The 21,440-nt window shown below is 37.0% G+C and overlaps 1 protein-coding gene across 2 annotated transcripts in view; it reads left to right on the forward strand.

Annotated features, from left to right (window-relative positions):
* The window catches only part of AFG1L (AFG1 like ATPase), a gene marked incomplete at its 5' end in the record, with an annotated part of 65,745 nt that overhangs the window by 37,004 nt on the left and 7,301 nt on the right, over positions 1-21,440 (forward strand). For both annotated transcript variants that reach the window (XM_082757132.1, XM_082757133.1), the window contains 3 exons: positions 3,129-3,211; positions 6,402-6,472; positions 6,729-6,829. In XM_082757132.1, the coding sequence (XP_082613258.1) occupies positions 3,129-3,211; positions 6,402-6,472; positions 6,729-6,829 (255 nt within the window). The remainder of the gene's footprint in view (positions 1-3,128; positions 3,212-6,401; positions 6,473-6,728; positions 6,830-21,440) is intronic.

Below are 21,440 nucleotides of genomic sequence, written 5' to 3' on the forward strand. Positions count from 1 at the left end.
AAAATTACAACAACCACCACCACCCCAAATACATATATATTTATTTAAGACCATACAAAGAGTAAGACAGTAAAATGCTCAACGCTTTCCATCTTTCAAAAGTTCCAGTTACCAGCCCCCTACATCTATGTTTATACCAGGTGTTACAGGAAACTGTTGTATATTAGAATTGTGTTTTTTTTTACCTTGTTTTGTTAAATTGACCTAGGCCTCCTAAGAAAGCAAACCATCAATAGGACTGTAATAACTATATTTTCTGTCTCTCTGAACTAAATGCTGCTGTTGCTTTTCTGGATGAAAGGTATATACATAGCCCAGAATATCTAAGAAATATTTTCCAGATAAACTATGTAATGTTACATCACATTAGAATTAATTGTATGCCTACAATAACATGCTAGAAGGTTTAGAGGAAGAAGTAATACGTTTCATTTAGGCAACTGCTTGTAGCTTAAAATACAGCCCAAAATCATAATAAGCTTTTAAGTATACAGGCTCTTAACTAGTGTCACTAATGATAGTGATTTTTCCTGAATATTGATAATACTAATTATTTTGAATAATGAGAAAAGGGAAGAAAGACAGAAGAAATGCATCTACTTCACAGCTATATCAATAGCATTGATGTCTGCAGTTCTTACCTCCAGAGCTCATTCACTGTGATGTTACATCACGAGTGATAAAAGACTGTGACTGCGCTTGAGGAGCCTTAAGCTTGGAAGCAGAAGGCAAGTAGACTGAAATATAGTGTAGCACTGAGTGCTGATAAGTGTTTCAGCAAGCCTTAGTGGCCTGTGCAGCTTTTCCCAATGTTGCTCTGTATTCGAGCGTGCAGGATGTCTGCCTTACACAGCAGTCATTAGCAGCTGAGCTGCAAGCACCACTGTAAATATCAGCACAAGAAATTTATACCAGCTGTAAAAAGGTGCACTTTGTTCTTCAGGCATACTAAATCACACAACGCTCTTAAGGATGTGTTCTGTATTCACTCTTCACTCTGTGTGCAGCACAGCACCCTGAAGGAGTGGTACGGTGTGAAAACCTGCCTTGAAGGCCAACGAGGCGAGGCTAAATTCATACAAAAAATACTGTCTGTTGTTTCCAGGAAGAAAAAAGGTATTAAACAGCATTGCTAAATTAAACAACATTGCTAAATATCAGAGTATCTAAAGTTATTCTAAATAACCACCCACGTACTACATTCTGTAGTAGTATTTAATTCCTGCTAATATGAAAAAAATAGTACTTTAGTTAATCTAATACTTTGGAAAAATGAAGTGTTAGACAGCAAGATGCCCAGCATCACTGCCTGGCAAGGAAAAGCGAAGTGTACCAGCTTTGCTGTGAAATTTCAACAATCTTGTTTCTAACCTTGACTGCCAGACTGATGCTGAAGCAAAACACAGACATCTTCCCTTCCTTGTGCGTGTTATAACATGCCTCTGGAACTTTTTTTTTTTCTGCTTTTACTCTTTTCCTTTGTAAGCTCTCACCAAAAGAAACGGAATAGATTGTAATAATATTGTAGCACCGGTGCTATTGTGTTTGCACTAGCCTTAGCCCAACAAAATGATTTGATTAGCATGGCTCTTTCACTTACCAGAATTAAAATATATGGATTTTCCTGGGTTTCTGTGCTTTCAGGATGATTTTTTCAACATTGTTGTCTAGCTGTGTATCTCTGCAGATCTGTTGAAGGTTTAAAATAAGTACAGAATCCTCAGCAATTGCCAAAGGCAAAAAATTAGTGCAGTGAATCATCACAGTTACTCCTGCAGATATTTGTAATCAATAAGTCCTACGCAATACAATTATTTAAAAGGGACATTGTTACTGAAATCACTGATACTTCTTCTAAAGTGTAAGGATGTCTCTGCAATGTAGTTGCTGTAAATGAGATTTGACCTTTCCAATTTTGATATTTGAAAAGCCTCAAGGAGGTTTTAAAAAATTTGACACAGAATATGAAATCTCTAATGAGAATATTAAAAATAGACGGGCAGTTCACAGTGCAGTGAAGATGCAGAATAATTTAGTGAATTCTAGCAATCCACTCTAATAATTCACAGACCTTGAACTCAAAGAACTCTGATGTTGAATTACCTACAAAAAAGAAATTGGATTGCTTTAATTAAATTGGTGATAGAGGTGCACCTTCTGAAATATTTAAACTTTTCCTCCCTTTCCTTTACAGCTTCTTTTGCTTGTGGTTGTATAACAGCCAGCAGTTGTGTATGTTGGCAGTAGTAATAACAGAGAAGCAGAGAGATTCCTTTTGCTAGAGGGTGTAAAATATTGATAACTCTGGGGTTAGTGAGAATTTCGTTCTCAACTTCAAGGCCTTGAATTAAAACACAACAAAACAAAACCAAAAAAATCCTACCACCCTTTAGTTTAGCACAGCTGGTTTCTGTTTTTGTTTTGTTTTAAACAGAATCAATTGTTGTGAGGATTCAGGGACATCTATATCATAAACTTACAGGTCTTGTTGTTTTAATTTTTAAAAAGTTCTTTTCTGAATCAATGCAAACATTACAAAAGCAGAAAAAAACCTTTTTGGTAGCTTTACTTATTCCCCTTTCTACTTCAGTCGATTTTGTAGCAAGATTTGGTGTGGTTCGCATCTTTTGATGTTTGACTCATAAATTTTGTATTTTTAGTGGAAGGAAAAGATTATAACTAATTTTAGCTGAAAAAGTTGTGGTTTGTCATCTCTGTTGCTAGAATTTGGATCTTAAATGTTTATTGCTCCTATTTTTCTAAATTTATGTTCTTTAATGCCAAAATAATTATTTCTAATTCCTGCCCCCCAACAAAGTACTACCCAGAGAGAACGAGTAAATCCCACTCTCATTTCATTCACTGTTCCTCAAATCTATTCATTTTCTAGCTGATGGACTTTTGAAAATTGTCACTTGTTTTTTGCTTTGATTGTGTGAATAATTTTCAGCTTCTTTCTTTACTTCAATAAATGTAAAGGAGTCTTCAATTCTGTGGACTTGAATCTGTTTTGTAGGTGATATTCACGCTGATAGCTTATCACAGCAGTGTGCCTTCTCTCTAATGCAGACGATAATAAATACAGCTTTGGCTTGAGGAAAGCTTTTTTTTTTTTTTTTTCTCTGTAGAAATACTGCAGCACAGTCCAGCTTGATTCTGGAATAGACTACAGGAAACGAGTGCTTCCTGCTGCTGGAAAACTTTACTACCTGTAAGTTGATCTATGATACGGTATTTGCCCTCTTTTTCCTTATTAGCCAATAATTTCCCAGTCAATGGGAAACGAAAAATGTGTGGTAGAATTAGCAGGGTGTGACTCTTCCTTTCTTTGCCTTCTGGTCCATTTTGTTCAGCAAACCGCCTGCCATTATGCCTTGATATTAACTTCATTAAACTACGTTTTCAGTATCCACACTAGCATCATTCATAATGTGTGACTGAATAAAAACTAATTAGATTTTTTGGGGAGGTGTGGTGTTTGGAGAACTGAAGTGACAGATGGTTAGAAAGTAATGAATATCCTCTTGTAAGAGATTGCACAATTCTCTTATAATAGAAGAACATCCTTATTGTATTTAAGTAATTAAGTATTTATAGAAATCCAATGACAAGGATTCATTTAATGTTGGGTGTTTCCAGTGCTATGGATTTAAAAAAAAAAAAAAAAAAAAAAAGACCACCTATTTTGACATTGTTTCTGTTTATCATGACTAAAATTCTTTAGCACTTTATTCTGTATTTGCAAATGTATTTAAGGAATACATTCAGAGTTGTGCTTATGGTTGCAACATCTATCAGCTTAATAGGAGCATCTTCTCTTTTTTAATAAGTTCTTTGAAACCTTTGCATTGCATGCGTTTTTTCTGTCTCATACTTGCTCTTAAGCTACAGTATTATTTAATCAGTAACAACCTGAGCAAGGCAGAAAATAGCTTAAAATGAGGTTTATAACCATGGTATCCTTCAATCCAATGTACAATATTGGTTTAAAATCATGCTCACATTAAGAAAGGGGCAGTATTTTCATCTGTGTCATGGATATTTGGAATGAAGTATGCCCCTATCACTTTACAATAAAACTGGAAGTTGTGCTTTTTCATCTGGAAGAAGCAGTACTGCTTAATAGAATTGCAACAGGTCTTTAACTTCTGTCACATCTTCGAAATACGGTTTGTAGCCACTGTTATCTCAGAGTTGGTCACCATGGCTCTTCCTCCGATGTCTACTTGGCTGTCCTTGCTTCAGGCTCCGCGTAGCGTGCTTGCTGCGCTTTGTGGCCTTCAGTTTGATAGTTCTGGAGAGCCCTTACCATATATTTCTTGCTTCACTCTTCATACTCTAAAGAAATAGAAGACTGCATATGTGGATTTTAGCAGGTAACAGGCGAAATGTGGCACCTACAGCATCGTATCACAGGAGAAGGGATGTGTGAATAAGCCCCAGGAGCAGTATGCGCCCTGAGTATTTATTTCATATTGTTCTGCTGTAAAACTTGGGACAGAATTATTACCAGTCTCTGACATTCACTCGATACATATTCTGTCGTTAGATAGTTGTTGACTACCTCTAGAACTCATTATGTAATTCATTAGGAAGCAGTGAAAAAATAAGATGAATCCTGTAGCTGCCAATAGAAATAAGATGCTTACTTTATTGTCCATCCTTTCTCTGAGGGAATTGCATTCCTTCTTCTATTCAGACTTGTTCACTGAAGCTCTCAGCCCTACAGAGCTGGCTTAGTGAGTGTTGTTTTTGATTTATTAACTACTAGATAATATTTTGTTTCAGATTTTTTTTATATTTATTTTACAGTACCTCCCCTAAAAGAAAATCATCTTGTTCAATATCTGTATGTTTCGCTACTGATGGTTACAGTAATCATCATCATTTTTTTTAAATCCTCATGTTGCTTCACAATCTTTGTAGCCTTTTCTTCATGTAAAATAAGGGTTGCATCTAAGGATTGCTTAAAGCTGTTTCATACTCATCCGAAAGCAATCAGTGTAACGTAATTACGAGATTCCTGATCAAAGCAACTTCCTTAATCTTGGGCTCAGGTGTGTATTTTCAAAACAAACTTTCTTGGCAATTAGGTGCAAATATCTACCTCGACATCATGCTTGGGTGTTTCTTCTTGCAGCCTTTCCATCAAACTTTTTGATAGATACATGTGTACACAGGTGCATGCTCTCTGACACACATGCACTCTTTTTTCCTCCTTTATGGCCTTTCTTCTGGGGTTGTCTGTGCCTTTTCATTTTATTTTTTAATTTTTAGGGGAAACCAGCACTGAAATATCAATGTTAAGAGAGACATACATATTTTGGAAGGTATTTTATTTAATGCAACCTCTGTTTGCTATCATTAATCTTGAGTTAAAAAGTAGTTATTTCAGTTCTACTGTTAAAATTTTTAAGGTGATTAAGGCCTAATGAAGAGGAAGATAATTATGTAAGGTGTTGATCATCACTTGTCAGTTAGAGGAGGCCTAGAGCTGTGTGAAGCAACATAACTTGGTTGCATCCATGATCCACAAAGGTAGACTTTTCAAACCAAATTGGGTTGTATAAACTTCACTGAAGCATTACCTGATGTCTGAGTTCTAGTTTATTGTGTAGCTTAGCTTTAATTTGCTGTTCTCAACTTCTGAACTCAGCTAGAAATATCCATCTTCTCAAAGAATGAAAGACACAGAGAGATCAGCCCTGTAAGCCATTGTGACAAAAAAACACTCTGGACTGATTTATAATTCTTATGGTACCATAAGTTGAATATAAACTTTTTCCGCGAGTACATACATTTTATACCAGATATCTTACATTTTCACAGTCCGTGGTTGAGTTTTTCCTAAATAGTATTTTGTGGGCTAGGGGGAAAAATAAAACTGATACAATTACTGATGCTGGCATTTTGAATCTGTTTAATTTTAGAAGCTGTTTACAATTTGATTAATACAATCAGTTGACTTTTTTTTCTTTCTTTAGAAAGCCGCTCCAATATTTAATTCAAAAGTCCCCTCAGAAATTTCAAAGGATACTTCTTTAGGTGCTTGACTGCCTTGCCTTGTCTATTTGCTCTTATTTTGCATGCAAGATAGAGCCAGAAGCCTTTTTTCTCATTGTGTACACATAGTGTTAATGGATCTGCTCTGCCTGTATTGCCTCATTACTGGAAACGGCTCAAAACACAGAAGTCTTTCAGTGTATGCAAATAAGGCAGAATCATCTACCTGAGAGTTAATATTCTCTACTTTTAAGTGTATTCTAAATCTAATGTTTGTATTTAGAGCATAACATCCTGTTCTCTTTTTTATGGGCAAAAAGCTAAGCAGGCTCAGGCAGCTGTTTGATGTTGGCTTCAAGTGTTATTAATTTCATATTCTATTATTCTTTTCACTGTAGCACAAGTGAAGCTGATGTGGAGGCTGTCATGGATAAGTTGTTTGATGAGCTGGCTCAGAAACAAAATGATTGTACGTAAGTTAATTTCTCTTGAAAGAGAATACATTTAGAACACAATGCCCAATCTCCACTGACCAATTAATAAGTTCCATTGCTGTATATGGGTTGATGCCACACTCAAGTGGCAGTCATTGTATCAGCATTTTGTCTAATTTATGTGTTGAATCATGTGCTATTATTCATCAAGCTATGCATTTCCTATCTGTAAGAGATGAATTTTATAGTAATTATCCAGAGAAGATTGAGTCTTTGTTCATGTTCCCATAGTAACTAGACCAAGGATTCTAAAAGTGCAAGGCAGAGAGCTGAGGCTGAATAAAGCATGTGGAACCATTGCAGACTTCACGTTTGAAGAGCTGTGTGACAGAGTGAGTACCCAGTCAAATCTAGATCAGTTAATGCGCAGACTTTTCACAGTTAAAAAAAAAAAAAAAAAAAAACGAACTTGCTATTTTTCCAAATCTTACTGGATTAAAGGGGCTTTTTTAACTTGCAGAAATATTTTGAATTTAAAAGGGAAAAAAAACACACACACTAAAAAGAACAGTAATAATTTCCTTTTTAATGATACAGTAAATTCACTCTCAATTATATCTCAAATTGTGTTCAAAAATCTCAGTAGAGTATATGCCTGGGCTTGCATTCTTGGGATAGTAGTCACAACATATTCATATGTAAAAAGCATTCAGACACTGCTTTTAAAATTTGGGATGCAAGTAGATGGTACTTGAGCAAAGGAGTAGTAATCCTGACACCACTAGAGTAACGCTGTGCTGCTGTTCTTCTCTGTTGCATACCTTAGTTTTGACTAGCTGTATGAGGGCTGGTTAGTCCCAGACTTCCTCTAAAATTTGCCAGATTTCTCTAAATACTGCCAAATTCTGCTAGACTCCCCTGGGAGTCTTATTGCAGTGACCTTTCTACTGACATCTGAAGTTACTGTTATGTGATCACAACTCTAAGCTGGGCTGATAGCATCGTTTGTTCAGGATGTTGACCAGTCCTTTGATTATAACCTTGTTTTCACATCCTTGTATCTATTAAGGTGATAAGCAGTGGGATTTATGTTCAAATAATTATGTTTCAGACTGTAGGTTTTGGGCTTCGCTGTTTTTCAGCATTGAGCAAAACCAGTTAGCCATTTGTGAGAATGGAGGTGTGCCATGGGTGGAACAGCATGCTTTTCACTAGAAGTTTTGAGACTTCTTTGTTATGCCTCTTAAAAAATCAGAAAAAGGTGGCGTGCATAATTAAATAATCACTTGTATAATTATTTAACCCAATATATGCCTCCTGTACCTCAGTGGGTTGATATGTTGCTTCTAAGGAGATGTGCCCTGGTAGCTGATGTGGCAGCAGCCAATACTTTGGATCTGAAAGTTGATGATGAATTATCACCAGGGTTTCAGAATAAGTTGGTCTAATGGAGCTAAATTGCTTGGTTTTCTCCTAGAACAAGACAATCCTTACGAAACACTACAATTATTTAACAGTATTGTTATTATGTTGATCACCAAGGGTTTGAAATTCATGTTCTCTACATTCCAGAAGCCTTCTGCAGATGTATTATGACAGTCTCTAATGAAATTAGAGAATTTATTGGATTTTATTCTTAAAACTAATAACACAGGGCAAACTATAAATGGTTTGCTTTAACAGCTTCTTCAGTCCTTGGGACTATGCCTTTTGTTCTTTGCCTACACATCTACTCCTTTATCCTGTTAATTGTTATACACAATTATTTGTTTTGCCATAGTATTTCTCTTGGGATCACTGATACGCCTTCAAATACTACATTGGTATATTGGTAAGGTGGTATCTCTGTGCTTACTTCATGCATAGAGAGCTGAAGGCACAAACTTCAGAATCATTTGTTAAATTTGAGTGAGTAGCTTCAGTTTCCTCTTCTTTTTTTTTTTTTTTTTTTTTTTTTTTTTAATGAGCGTAAACTTTTACGGTATTTTATAGCAACAATAAGGAATTCCTGTTGGCTTAAGCTGCATTTGAAAGCTTATCCTGTCAGTGAATCAAGCCCTTGAGATTAAGAATCTGGAAAATTTTAAGAACTGGTAAAAAGCTCGTGAGAAATTTTAGTTTGTGTTTCCTCCCTGTTGCTGTTTGCTCTTCCTGCTGCCTTTAAACTCCTTATTAAAAGGCAAAAGAAAAAATGAGTTGTCAAACCATGAAGCCGTGTTCCTTTTTCATGAAATCTTCTTTGGTGGAAAAATTGATGCATGCACTATCTTTGACGATCAGAATGGAAGTCATTCCCAGAGATGCCACAAGAAAAGGAAAAATAGGTAGGATGCAGGAGATGATCACCGATGATTCATTGCCAAAAAAGCCCTCAAAATCAGGAGACATTCACCATGACAAGACATGTAAATACACTTGTATGTATTCAAGTAGGTGGGTAATAGATGACCCACCTTTTGTTTTTTGGAGTGATTATGCTGAAAATTGAGGAGCCATAGCTATAAGGTCTTTGATACTGCTTGTGGTTCCAAGTAGTGCATGGGCTGGTAGCATCATGAGCAAAGCTATTAAGGAAAAAGAAATTGAGGTTGACAAAGACAGGATGAAAAGATCAGAAATAAATAAATAAATAAATAAAATGGAGGGGCAAAAATGGAGGGGCTCTAACTGTTGGCTTCAGCTAGAGGGAATCTGCAGGCTCGTTTGTGAAGGGCGAGGGGATGGAGTCCCATGGGAAGGCAGATCCTGTGACTGGACACGGTATTTTGCACCGGGGAAAGTGCTTAACTGGCAGCCCAAGCGAAGTGTCTTAGGTCGATAAATGCAATTTAAAGTTGGTGCATTAGGACCCAATTAAACATTTGACAAGAGAATTGAAAACAAGATTTGCAGTTGGTTTCATATCAGTGATAAGACCAACTGATAAGCAAGATAAACAGCAAGTTCTCGTTAATGGAGAAAGATGACATTTAATTGCTATTAGTGAAACCTCTTGGTGCAATTCATAAAATGGGAATGCAAAATCAGTGCTTACAGCTTGCTTAAGGATAGACTGGCTGAAAGAAGTGGAGGGCAGCACGCAATGTTAAAGACACTGGTACCTACCCTAAAGTTAATTAATACAAGGTTCTTGAATACATATCAATCAGCGTGCTAATTAACAAACTTAAGAGGGTAGTACTGACAGGAGCCTGATGTCAACAGAACGAGGTGCGTTACTTCTTGAGCACCTGGCTATAAAAAGCCTTTAAAGAAAAAAAAAAATATATATGGTTGGACGGGAAGCTTGTGCTGTAGATGAAATGCAGAAAATGGTGAAACGTAATTAGCCTGGAAATTGCAAATGATAATTTTCTAGCATAAAATGTACTGCAGCCGATACAAGGTCATTTTGGTTTGAGCAGCTTGACGGTAGCTTATAGTGATGAATGTACCTAGAAATTTGTGTTGCCTACGGCCAATCTCCATAATTTTCTCACATTCAGTGCAACCAAAAGATACTTCCAAACGGTAAAATTTCATATTTGACCATTCAGGAAAAGTAATTCTGAAAAGCAAAAGGAATGTGTGACCAGAACCAAGTGGAAAATGTAAAAACAAACAAATCCAGACGGAGAAAGGCAATAAAAGTATGTCCCGTGTCGCTGTCAAAACAAAATCCAGTAACACAGGACGAAATGGCAAGTAGTTAAGAAGTGCAGGAAAATTAAAGAGAAACTAAAGGTCATGGACAAATATCATTGCTGCTCAGCTATGAGGCTTGTTGAATAAAATGGGAGTTTTGGTATGGTTTATATTATCTGAACATTACTAGTTTATTCTCAGCGGAGGTGGCTGAACTTTTAATAATGATGTGGAAAAGGGAAATGGTTTTTCAAGAAATACTTGCTTCTAGAGGAGGCTGAGTGAAGTACTCTTTTCACTAGGGATAATAAATAACTTTCAATCTGTTAGTAATTAGAGAACATGTTAAAAATAGTCTGAAAATATATTTCAAACCATCGGAGGCCTGGAAAACTAGGCTGAGAACTCTGCTAGCTTTTTTATTTTAAGTCAGTGTTGGAGTGCAAGAGAAATGCCACAGCCCTAAAGAGTGCTGCTATGTGCCAATATTACAAAAAAAAAAAAAAAAAAAAGGGGTGGGGGCATAAACCACATGCAGGACCTGTATAACTGCAGGCAATCGGTGGGATTTTAGTCTAGAAACAGTACTGGGAAAGCTGGTTCTGGATTTATAGAGTAGATGACTAAAGAAAGGAAATTAAATGAAATCAGTCTCCCTGATTTTGCAGGAAAGGTTGACTTTTGTACATACTGTTCCTACTAAGAAATTGGCACGCAGTGTTGGAAAGGATGTGTTAAATGGATTGAGAAGTTAGTTTAATATAAAAAAACAGCAAGTACTGAGGGATTGTTGCTGAATGTAGCATTCCTAACGAGCACGTTTTTATATCAAGCCCAGTACGTGTGCTTTTTTTTTTTCCCCAGAGGTTTTGAACGTAACAAATGCTAACACAGATTTGCTGTAAATTCCAAGCATGGTGTGCATGTGTGTACAGGAGAAGCAATGAAATCGGGCATACCATGTGCAACAACCTATTTCTCAGCAGAATTGAGGGAGGATAGGTTTTCTTTTGGCTTTAAAAAAATAAAAATAAAAAAAAATCTAAGCAAACACAGCGTTTTATATATAGGAGCTGGGAACACAAGTCATACCTACAAGAGCAGGAGACTGCATCCTAGGCATAGTGACTTGGACTCTCTAGGCATAGGGACTCTCTAAAATTCAGAGCAGTGGAGGATCTCATGATCTCTTCTGGTCAGAAACCAGAGGCATGAGGGATTTGGGGTCCCCATTGCCTGTTGGTTGTTGTCACTGCCCCTGTGCATGCAGAACCAAGTACAGCAGCTTGCAGCAGAACGTGCCGAATCCATCCCAAGGGGATTGTCTGCGCTCAGCCCACTCGTGCTTTTGGGAGATGGATAATATTTAGTCTACTATCAGTCTAGGTAATGATTTTTCTGAGGCTTGTAACTTCCTTGGGTTTGAGTGATGCTTCACGGGACGTGTGTGAGGCATTTCCCTGATACCAAAGCAACTTCTCTTCCAAATTTGATATTCTTGGTCAACACCATGGAAGCACTACAACTTTTCACTGAGTAAAGTTTAACTTCAGAGCAAGTAAGCAGCCTTGCTGTTAGAAATACAGTGACTGACACTTTCACGAGTAAATATTCATTCACATATCCAGATGCATATTCTATATGAAGCCATTTAGGATGGAAAAGTTCTAAGATTAAAAACTAGTTTCATAATGGAAATTTAATTTGCATGTTTCTCATAGTAAACATATGCAAGTTTTTTTGTGTGAAAATGTTTACATTGTTACCATATTTTGACATAAATGCTCAAAATATATAACTGGACTTAGTTAATGTAATTAATTTTAGTTAAACTTATTTTTTTCCTCTGATACAATGTTTTGGGAATTATGAACCAAATATATAATAGAAGATAGGAGGATGAGTGACTGTAATGAAGGGAATCAGTTGTTTAGGGAAGTTAGTTTAGATTATGCTGGGTTGTTGTAATAATGGAGGACTCAGAAAACTCCAGGTAACATCTTTCAAAATTGGCATATACCAACGCTCATGGGGTTCCTGGTCAGTCATGTCACGGTGGCTATCAACACTGTTGTCAAAACTTTGTGAATCGATTCCTTTGGCCCCCCCATACATAATCCTTAGTGGTGCTGGAAAGAAGATACAATTTGAGTTTTGCAAGCCAGCGTGAAAGGATGGGTAGGATGGATGGTTTTGAGTTGGAGAAACAATATATGAAACAATACATCACACAAATGACTCTGCTTTTATGTCATTGTGACAATATGTCTTATGATCTGGCCCTGGATAACTCCATTACAGTGGGGTCCATAGCGATAAACATCCAGACCTAAGAGCTCCGTTTACATTTGTTGGTGTAGCATTAAGGAGATGCATTACAAATTAGAAGATTACTTATTTAGACAGTAATTTGGTAACATGACATGTCATCTAAACAGTCTAGAAAACTGTTGAAAATTCAGTGATGTTCCTTTGAAATGAAATCAATTATGTTTTAAAGGGAAGTATTCAAATATATTTTTCACTATCGTATCTCGTGATTTCATGAAATGTCAGCCAGTATGTAAAAGATGAAATAGCGAGTCAACAATTGATAACTTGATGGCATATGAAACATTTCGTAGCTTAAAGCAGAATTTTCAAAATATCTGCCTTTGTAATTAGTACCTGAAAACTTTGGGACGCAGAGTTGGTGCCATTCTAGGATTACAATATTTCTTTTCTTGTTTCGTATGTTAGCATAAATCTTGTCCTTGTCAACAATATGAGGAGATATTTGTCTAAAACAATGCATACGATATTGGTGACTAACAGTTGCCCATTAATCTTCATAAAAGTAAAATACAGAAAATAAATTGTGTGCAATGCTGGTGTGGCATGCAGTTGACTCAATAGAGAACATTTTGTTACATCATTTGCATCAATTTTTAAATAGGCTTTCCAGTTGAGGATAATCCCACGTTTTATCTAATTCGGTTAACATCAAAACCATGCACTTAATTTTTTTATTTTACTGTATTATGTGAATATGTGGGGAACTAAAAAATGCTGGATAAGAGAATATTGATATATTTCAGACGCTTTAAAAAAAAAAAGTAAAAAGCAGCTTTTCAGGTCTATGACATGCCCAGGATTTATGTGGCAGTGTGACATGATTTGTGGCATTTGTGGTAGCATGAAAGTAGTTATGTACTCATTAGCATGGATTCCTGTAAGTGTGCTTCTCCTCTTTGATCTTCTAGAACTGTTCTTATTTATCAAAAGCATTTGTTATCATATCTTCTTTTCAAAGGCTCCAGAAAATGAACAAATTCATCCAAAGGAGGCTGGGAAAGGCACCAAGCAGAATACAGACATACAGTTCCTGAATTTAAATGCTAACACGAGCTTCTCGCCACTCTTTGTGGCCTTCCTTTGCATGAATTTCTCCATTTGTATCATGAGGTGTACATTTGCTGGTGTAGCCAGAGTGCTGTAAAACACAACCACCTAATTTTTAGAAAGTGCTGTGCGTTATTGAGTCAGTGTGTGAATAAATTTTGCTGCAGCGGTGGATTCTAAGGAGCTGGTTCTTGACAAGGAAATATAGTTTATAATTGTCACTGACAAATCCTAGTAGACTTTGAGTGAATCAAGTCTGGTAACTTGAATTCAACTAAGTTTATAATTTATTTTTTCCTTATCCCTTTCTCAGCAGTTGCTTTTATGTACAAAATTTAGGTGAAAATACTTTTTTTTTTTTTTTTTAAAGAGCTATATATAAACTAAATTTTAAAATCTTAATATCATAAACGACCAAGTAGTGCAAATAAAGTCATACTACTCCATCAGAGTAAAGTTTTGTTTCTGTGCTTACACGTTAAGGTAACCATTCCTCTTTCTTCACTTTAAATAAAAGTTTCATTTAAAAATTAGTAATTGTGACAGTTTTTCTTGATTCTTGATCTGTTATAAATAATTTAGGCAACAGTGTACCTTATATGTAATTCTCCAAGGTCCTAAGGGAGTAAGTAGCTAAAAAAGTGTCTAGCTCCCAGTGTTGATTTTTAGGCTTCCTCTCACTTGGGCATAGCAACTGCTGCCCTCTGCTGGCACTACCGACTGCTTAATGTACTCGAGCACAATTTAACCTTTTCTTTACAAAGGTTGACTAACTGTTTCGTGGATCCTGTAAGATTTTCTTTAATTACTTAAATATATCCATTCATCCAAGTACCAATGAACATAGCGTCTTGATCTGATAGGAAAACATAAAACTGATTTTGTGATGGGTGAAGTAAAGAACGGTGATGTTAAATGCCAAAGGCTATTACACAAACGTGGAAGTTCATCAGTGACAAGTCACTGGAACCTGGGAAAATAAATCAATGAAGTACTACCAAATGCATATCTTGCTCCCATGTTTGCCCTAGGCAGCTGCTGCTGGCCACTGTTACAGGATATATTGGTCCAGGTAAATCTTTGGTCTGAGTCCAAGGGTCTTTAACTTTTAAAATAATTTAAATAAGGTCATGTTTTCTGTCTGAGCCAGAAAACAGAGCAAGAGAATTTGGGTTACTAACTATTAGCAAGCATACCACCATGTAACAAAGCTAAGAAAATGAATTCAATATCTGTTGCAAAGGCTATATTAGGATACATGTATTTTTTGTGTGTGTCTAGAAGTTGTTGAGATTTTCTGCAGTGGTCAAAATATTACGTTAGTGTAGATCAGCACAAAACTGTTCTACTGCGGTTGCCACACTGGACTGACCAGAAGGAAGCTCCAGTTCCTGACTTTTGAATGGTTTACACTTCAAAGTGAAAGAAGATATAACCAAGTATTGGAAATCAATTAATTTCCAAAGGCAGCAAGTGATTTAGGAATGTAAACGTCTGTTCTTTAGTCAGTTAAGTGTCTCCCCAACATGATGGCACAGTTCAAGCTGCCTTGGCAGTTTAATGGTTCTGAATCATTTTGAGGGAATTGCTTTCAGTGAGAACTGTTGCATGTATCCAGTGTATAATTTAGTGTTTTCTCTAGGATTGTAGGGTTTGTAGGTGTAGTTCTAAATAAAAGTACTATGGAGTTGCTCAGAAGTGAGTGTTGTTTTCACTAACTTTTCAGAACTGTGGTTTTCCTTAGTTTGATTTTAATCTTAGCTTCATTCCCAGCAGGAGATGAGCTTTTGCATCTTAGGCTGTGCACTGAGTCTGTCTTTGGTTAGCTACATTTGCTATAAGGACTTAACCAGTTTCTACACCAAATAAATTTGTTGCCTTATCTAACTGAAGAGTATATTTTCTAAAATACATTTGGAAACTTCTTTCTGGTGGAAATATTGTAGTGTAGTAATACTGTTAGCCAAGCCTCATTTCAGTTTTATACCTTATTCAGCATGCGTCAGGGCTTAACTTTGGAAAGCACTCCCATCAGTGAAAGCTGCACAGGCTTTGAAGGTTTAGATCCTGTGTGATCCTGTATTCCTCGTCCAAGGAATACACCAAGCCAGCTTTAAAAACCTTGGTTGTATTTTTTAAGGATCTGCTTCTTTAATTCAGTTCATTTTTTTTTAAATGTCAGAATGTAGGTAATGTTTAAAAGCTTTGTTGCCTGTGGTTCTGAAATCTTAACAGTAATTGTTAATATTTAACTAGAGCTATAAATAGAATGACCTATGAATCCATAGTTTCTGCGTTCTTTTGAAGACTTAAAATACATGTATATGTATTAAAAAATTGCAAGATCACTTGAATTGTCATCTAGTAACTTATTTAAGGACTTTTACACGCCCTTTTGATGTATATTTATCTATATATGTACTTGTTTCTTATGGCCTTCAGAATTACACCTGCTTATACTTTCTTTTTTTTAAGCTTCCAGTAGCTTTTGTGACCTTTTCATTGACGAGTGCCACAGTGGAGCTGTAAATAAGTCAGTGAAGGATTTGAGGGCTGAACATGCCCTGTGCTGTTCCACCAGTCTCTAGCCAGCTCTGACTGCATGGTAGGTCTTTGAGACACCTCCCTTTTCTAGGTTCAGCGTGGTTATCTGAAGCTACTTCGTTAAGTTCCTCTAAAGCAGGAGTTACTGCTAAGTGATAAATGAACAGGAGCATGCTCTCATAAGAGTAAAATTTCAACTCAATTGGGCTAAAGCAGAGAAACTGGCAAAAGGAGTATTTGTATGTGGGGAAAAAAGGAGTTCAAGTAGAACAGGTGCAGGAAGGGTGTACTGAGAGAGTCCAGACTAAAACAGCATCCATGTTCTGATCACAGACAGGGTGGGGATGATGAGGGGGGAAGAGAAGAAATGCAAGAACCTCATGCACCTCACTCACTCACAAATAAATACCAAGCATGGAAAAACACCATTTGGCTCGATGGATAGCACTGTCATACGAAAATAGAAAATTCTTCATGAATACCAAAAAGCTGGAAGTTATAACCATCTTCTTACTCATCAAGAATGACTTTCTGAAACAACTTTCCATTTTGAGAGATGGGAGTAAAACCAAAACAAACTTCTGCTGTAAGATCAATCAAAATTTTTACCAGGATTCTATGATGAGGTAACCTGAGATAGCAGGGGACTTGAGCCAGAAGATATCTTCTACCCCAGGGTTTATAAATCTCAAATTCCTGCTCTACTGATCACCCATGTAGGTGTCAATCAAGCTGGAAAACAGCTTACACAGGGGATGTAACAGAGGTATCAGACGACGTACCATCAAAACCAAAATGCGGTTAGGACATTACACAGCATCAGTCATTCTGGAATCTGCTTTGATCCTCTTTCTGCATATATCATTGCTATGGGGTACTTTAATTGCAGGATCACATACTTCCAGTGCTTCCCCAAAGAACTGATGCTTCATTCAGGAATGAACGAACTTGGAGGTGATTCAGGCTGCATAAGAAGCCTTGACCTGTAGGGCCCATGCCTTGTTTTCACTTTCTTGAATCACAGCCATAGTTGGGAGGTGAATTCCTTACTACAGGTGAAGTAGCTAGTTGTTGTTGTAACAAAAGCTTAAGAAGAGCAACATAATTCTTCTTCTGCATAAGCATTGGAGAAGTCCATGAAAAATGAGACCTTGTGACACGCCGATAAAGAGGACAAAGCATGTACTGATAAATGTGCATTATGTGAGAATCACTGTTCTGCATGCTGGTGGGTCAAGGGTCCTGCGTGAGAGGGGGAGCGTCAGATAAAGCAATTCAAGATGATATCATATATTCAGGAGATTATGGAGCACGCAGACAACTGTCTAACATCTGACTTTTCAGTTTTAATGATGTTTTTTCAATGTAGCCTTAATTTGTGTGATTAGCAGTGGGGGCATTACTGATTCGTTTATTTTTGGTGTCTTCCATCTGAGAGTAGTTAAAACATACTTTAAAGAGTATTTTAGAAGGAAGAATAATGAATCATCAAAACAGATTTAAAGTTGCAGGCCAACTCACAATGCTTAGTTAGGAAACACCGAAACAAAACTGCATGTTATTTTAATCTTTCCTTGGTACGTCTTCTGATGTGACATGCCTATTAATTTATTTTTGACACAAGACCCCTTCACTAAAACTTGGGAAGAAATTTTCTTCTTCATTAAATTCTCAGCTTATTACTAGTACGTGAAATAAACATCCCTTCTTTTCCTGTAACTTATAAAACTTGCCAGAAGATTTGCACTGCCATCACCATCTTTACATGCCTTTATCAAGTTAGCTGTGCCCTGAATGTTTTATGCTTTTATTTAAATATGCAATTGCATTCAGAGTTCATGCTTCAGGATTTTCTGTTCCTTTCTGGAATTGTGATCTTGGTTACCTTGATTACTTTGGTGCTCTGTTCTATCAGCCGTAGTAGTGATAGTGTGTGGCTCCTTAGGAAACAACAGAAAAGCTCTGTCGTTTTCTGGTTTTGCTCAATGTCTAAGTTGTAAATATTACATAAGTTGTAAATATTATATAGTCTTAAACCATATTTTGTTTTTAGGAAGTTGTTGGAGTATTGGATTTTCTGCACTAAATTATAGCTATTCTGGATCACAACTCTTCTGTGTTATATTAGAATTAGCCCTGGAATATCTTCCAATATCAACAAACGTAAATTTTCTCTGAAGATGAAATATCTTTTTCTAACCTATGTAAAGTGTTTTGTATTCTTCAGGCAATTTCTAAAAGATGAGATACTTTGTTACTGGTGAGTCAACAAAGAAGGATGCTTTATACTTTAATTAATGGCATATATAATAGGAACAGAAGACAGCTAACTCTTAAAACAGTCCACAGAGAGCTCCAAATAATAAACATCCTACTTGAACTGAGATGATGGTAGCTGAAAATGCATTAAGTAGGCAGAGAAACAAAAACAAATGAAGGTGAGAACTCAGTCAAGCAGGCTGAAGTGGTGTAAACGCTTTGTCGGGAGGGTAGCCCATGCTCGTGCTAATGCGTTTTGCATTAGTGCGGAGCGTATAAAATACTGACTCCTGGCATCAGAGTTAATGACAAAAATCTGCAACAGTTTTACCATGTGCAGGAACAATAACGCAAGAACGATCCTTACCTGTTCATGTTTCTTGGCACAAAAAATAAAACCACATCAAGTAAAAAAAAGCTGGTAAGAAATGGCTAGTGACAATTGTTATATTTGTGTGTTACGGTTTTGAAGTTCAGTTTTGATCAATAATTGTTGAAAGAAAAAAAGATCAGACAGCACCAGAAGCACACACCAAATTAAGCTGTTATTTTTAGATTGCTGTTCAGAGGACCAGATTAATCAGGCTGAACTTCTAGTAAGACGATTACATATATGTGTGTCAATTAGGAGGATTTCTAGTTTCATTAGCAACTTCAGAGCAACAAATACCTTTATGTGTGCTACTGAACAAAATAGATTACTTTCTGTGACTAAATGAGGTTCATAAAATAAACTTCATCCCTGAAGAGTTACATACAGGGCAGCAGTAAGTGTCTGAAATCATTTGTCCCTAATCTTGTCCAAGCCTATACTGCTGGAAGTCAGGACCCAGCCAACTCTGAGTATCTCACTGCAACATGTGCAGAAGGGCCTGTAGGCAATCCTGGAGATTTGGGTGGCAGGCTGTTGGCTGCTGTGATAGTGGAAATCTGTTCCTAGTTAGTTGGAGCTTCTACATGTAGAATATGCGCCCAGCATCTCTGGCAGTGGTGTTATTTCCACTTGGACCCATTTTTCTGTCTCCATTTCCTTTGTGGCACATTGGTACGTGGGTGTTTGTGCCATGCTGTCTTTACAAGGACAACAGGGCAGTGAGAACAAGAAGCTGCAGCATCTCTGAAGAAGAGAAGCTGTCGGGGTGCCCCAGCAGTGTCATCTCCTCCATTTACAGCACTGCTAGCACACCAGGTGAGATAAAAAAGCTTCTAAGCAATTGCAGGCAGCATAGAAATTGGGCTACTACTAAAATTAGGGGAGTACAATACAGAATTAGAACTGCCCCCAGTGTTTGCAAGTTTGCTGGTTGTTCCTTCTTTTTACCAAAAGTAGAATAAGGCAGAAGGAATTTCAAAGGACTCGTCCAGGATGAGAGCAGGTCATGTTGAGAACAAGATGAAAAGCTTTGTCTTCATCTCCAGGGCTATGTCTCCCCAAGCCCTAAAAGTAGAGGGTTTGAGGATGTTTCTACGTGGAGAACTACAGCTGGTGCCAGCTGAGCCATGTGTAATGATGGACTGGCTGACAGGGGGTTTTGGTGGTGTCTCAGCAGGCACGAGCCTTGGCAGGGAGGTACCCACTTACTGTTAAAATAGAAATGGCTGCTAGGCTCAGACCCTTCTCATCGTAACACTTGGGAGTCTCCACAGGCATGTTTCTGCCAACATTTACAGAATATTATCACTTAGCACCGGCGTAGGTGTTTCAGAAATTCTTGTTAAAACACTCAAGATGATCTGCCTTTTATGTCTGTAATTAGAGGAATTTTGAATTGTCTGCGTTTTGAACTACAGAAGTAGATGGAGTTCTCGTCTGGCTGTGGTAGAGATGCATATTGTAACCCTCTATAAACTGTGTTTTTTATGTCTGTATAAAAAAAAGAAAAATTATTTTTTTTGTCTTCCTTTCTTCACATTTGAAATGCATTAGCCTTATTTTTGTCCTCTACCTTCTTCCTTCCTCCCAACCCCTACGTTTTCGATTTCCATGTGTGGATATCCACCGAGATGCCCACTAAATTCTTACTTTAATTCTATGAAAGTGTGTATCTTGGTGCAAATTTTGCAAAAGTTTGAAGTTCTTTAATTTCCTCCTTTTTTTCTTCCTTGGAATCAGATTTTAATATTTGAGATGATCTTTTTGAAATGAGGAGGGTACGTTCATATGGTTTAGGGCAGAATATGCATCATGTTTGGGGCAAGAGAGAGTAATTCCTCAGGGTTGTGGGCTTCAGCAGGAGAGTGCTCAGGCCCATCGTGTGATAAACTGCTGCTCAGGTTCATTCTTTTATTTATTTAGATATCCCTAATTTCTTAACTAAAAAGAGAAGTTTCATTTCTTTCTCATGTGCAATCAGACCATTGTACCTTCAGGTGTTCAACATACAGGTATATTTGATTTTCTCTGGACTTAGCAGTGTTTCAACCCTAAATGTGGAAGAAAAAATATCATTACCTGAATCATTTGCTTAATCTTAAAATCTCCAGCAGCATCCTAGCATGTTATGCTTTTAGTATTTCCATTGCTTTCTTGTGTACTTGTTAAGATTGTTGTCCACCTAGACATGACTCGTAGCTGATGGTAAGATATTAGGTGGGCTGTCTCTGCCGTGTTTCTGTCCACTGGTTCCTGTGGCTTCCTTGAACATTTCCATGGTTTCTTTTATCGAAGCATTACAAGTCCAGCCACAGCCAGAGACTGTTTCTGTGGGTTTTTCATTCTTATGTCTAAATAAAACCCAAGGTCCTGGTCAAGGATAGTCGTTAATAATTGCCCTTAATTTCTTGAAGGATTCTAATGAAGCAGTTACGCTTGGCCTGCAGCGACTTAGTCTAGCAATTTGTTATATAAAATATTTTTGGTTTTCTGTTTTTAAGACATTAGCAGTATCGCAGTGCTTTATAACCATACTGTACTGTGCATTTCATTAGCTAGGAGGAGAGTTGTAACAGGATTATGCAAAATGCTGCTGATCTTACTCTGTGGAGTGGTTGCATCCAATATATCGAAGTACTTTTGGAAGTAAAACTACTGAGATGAGTTTCAGGAGTATGAAGCTTTTTTCCTGAATACTGTGACTTGATAGCTTATGATAAAATACTGCCTGCAGTACTAATAGGGTAGATCTTGCAGGAAAAAATGACCTTCCATGTAATGAAAGGCATTTAAAATGAATGTATTTGAATGAGTTACCACTA

Source organism: Aythya marila, assembly GCF_965140915.1.
Source record: "Aythya marila genome assembly, chromosome: 3".
Classification (NCBI taxonomy): domain Eukaryota; kingdom Metazoa; phylum Chordata; class Aves; order Anseriformes; family Anatidae; genus Aythya; species Aythya marila.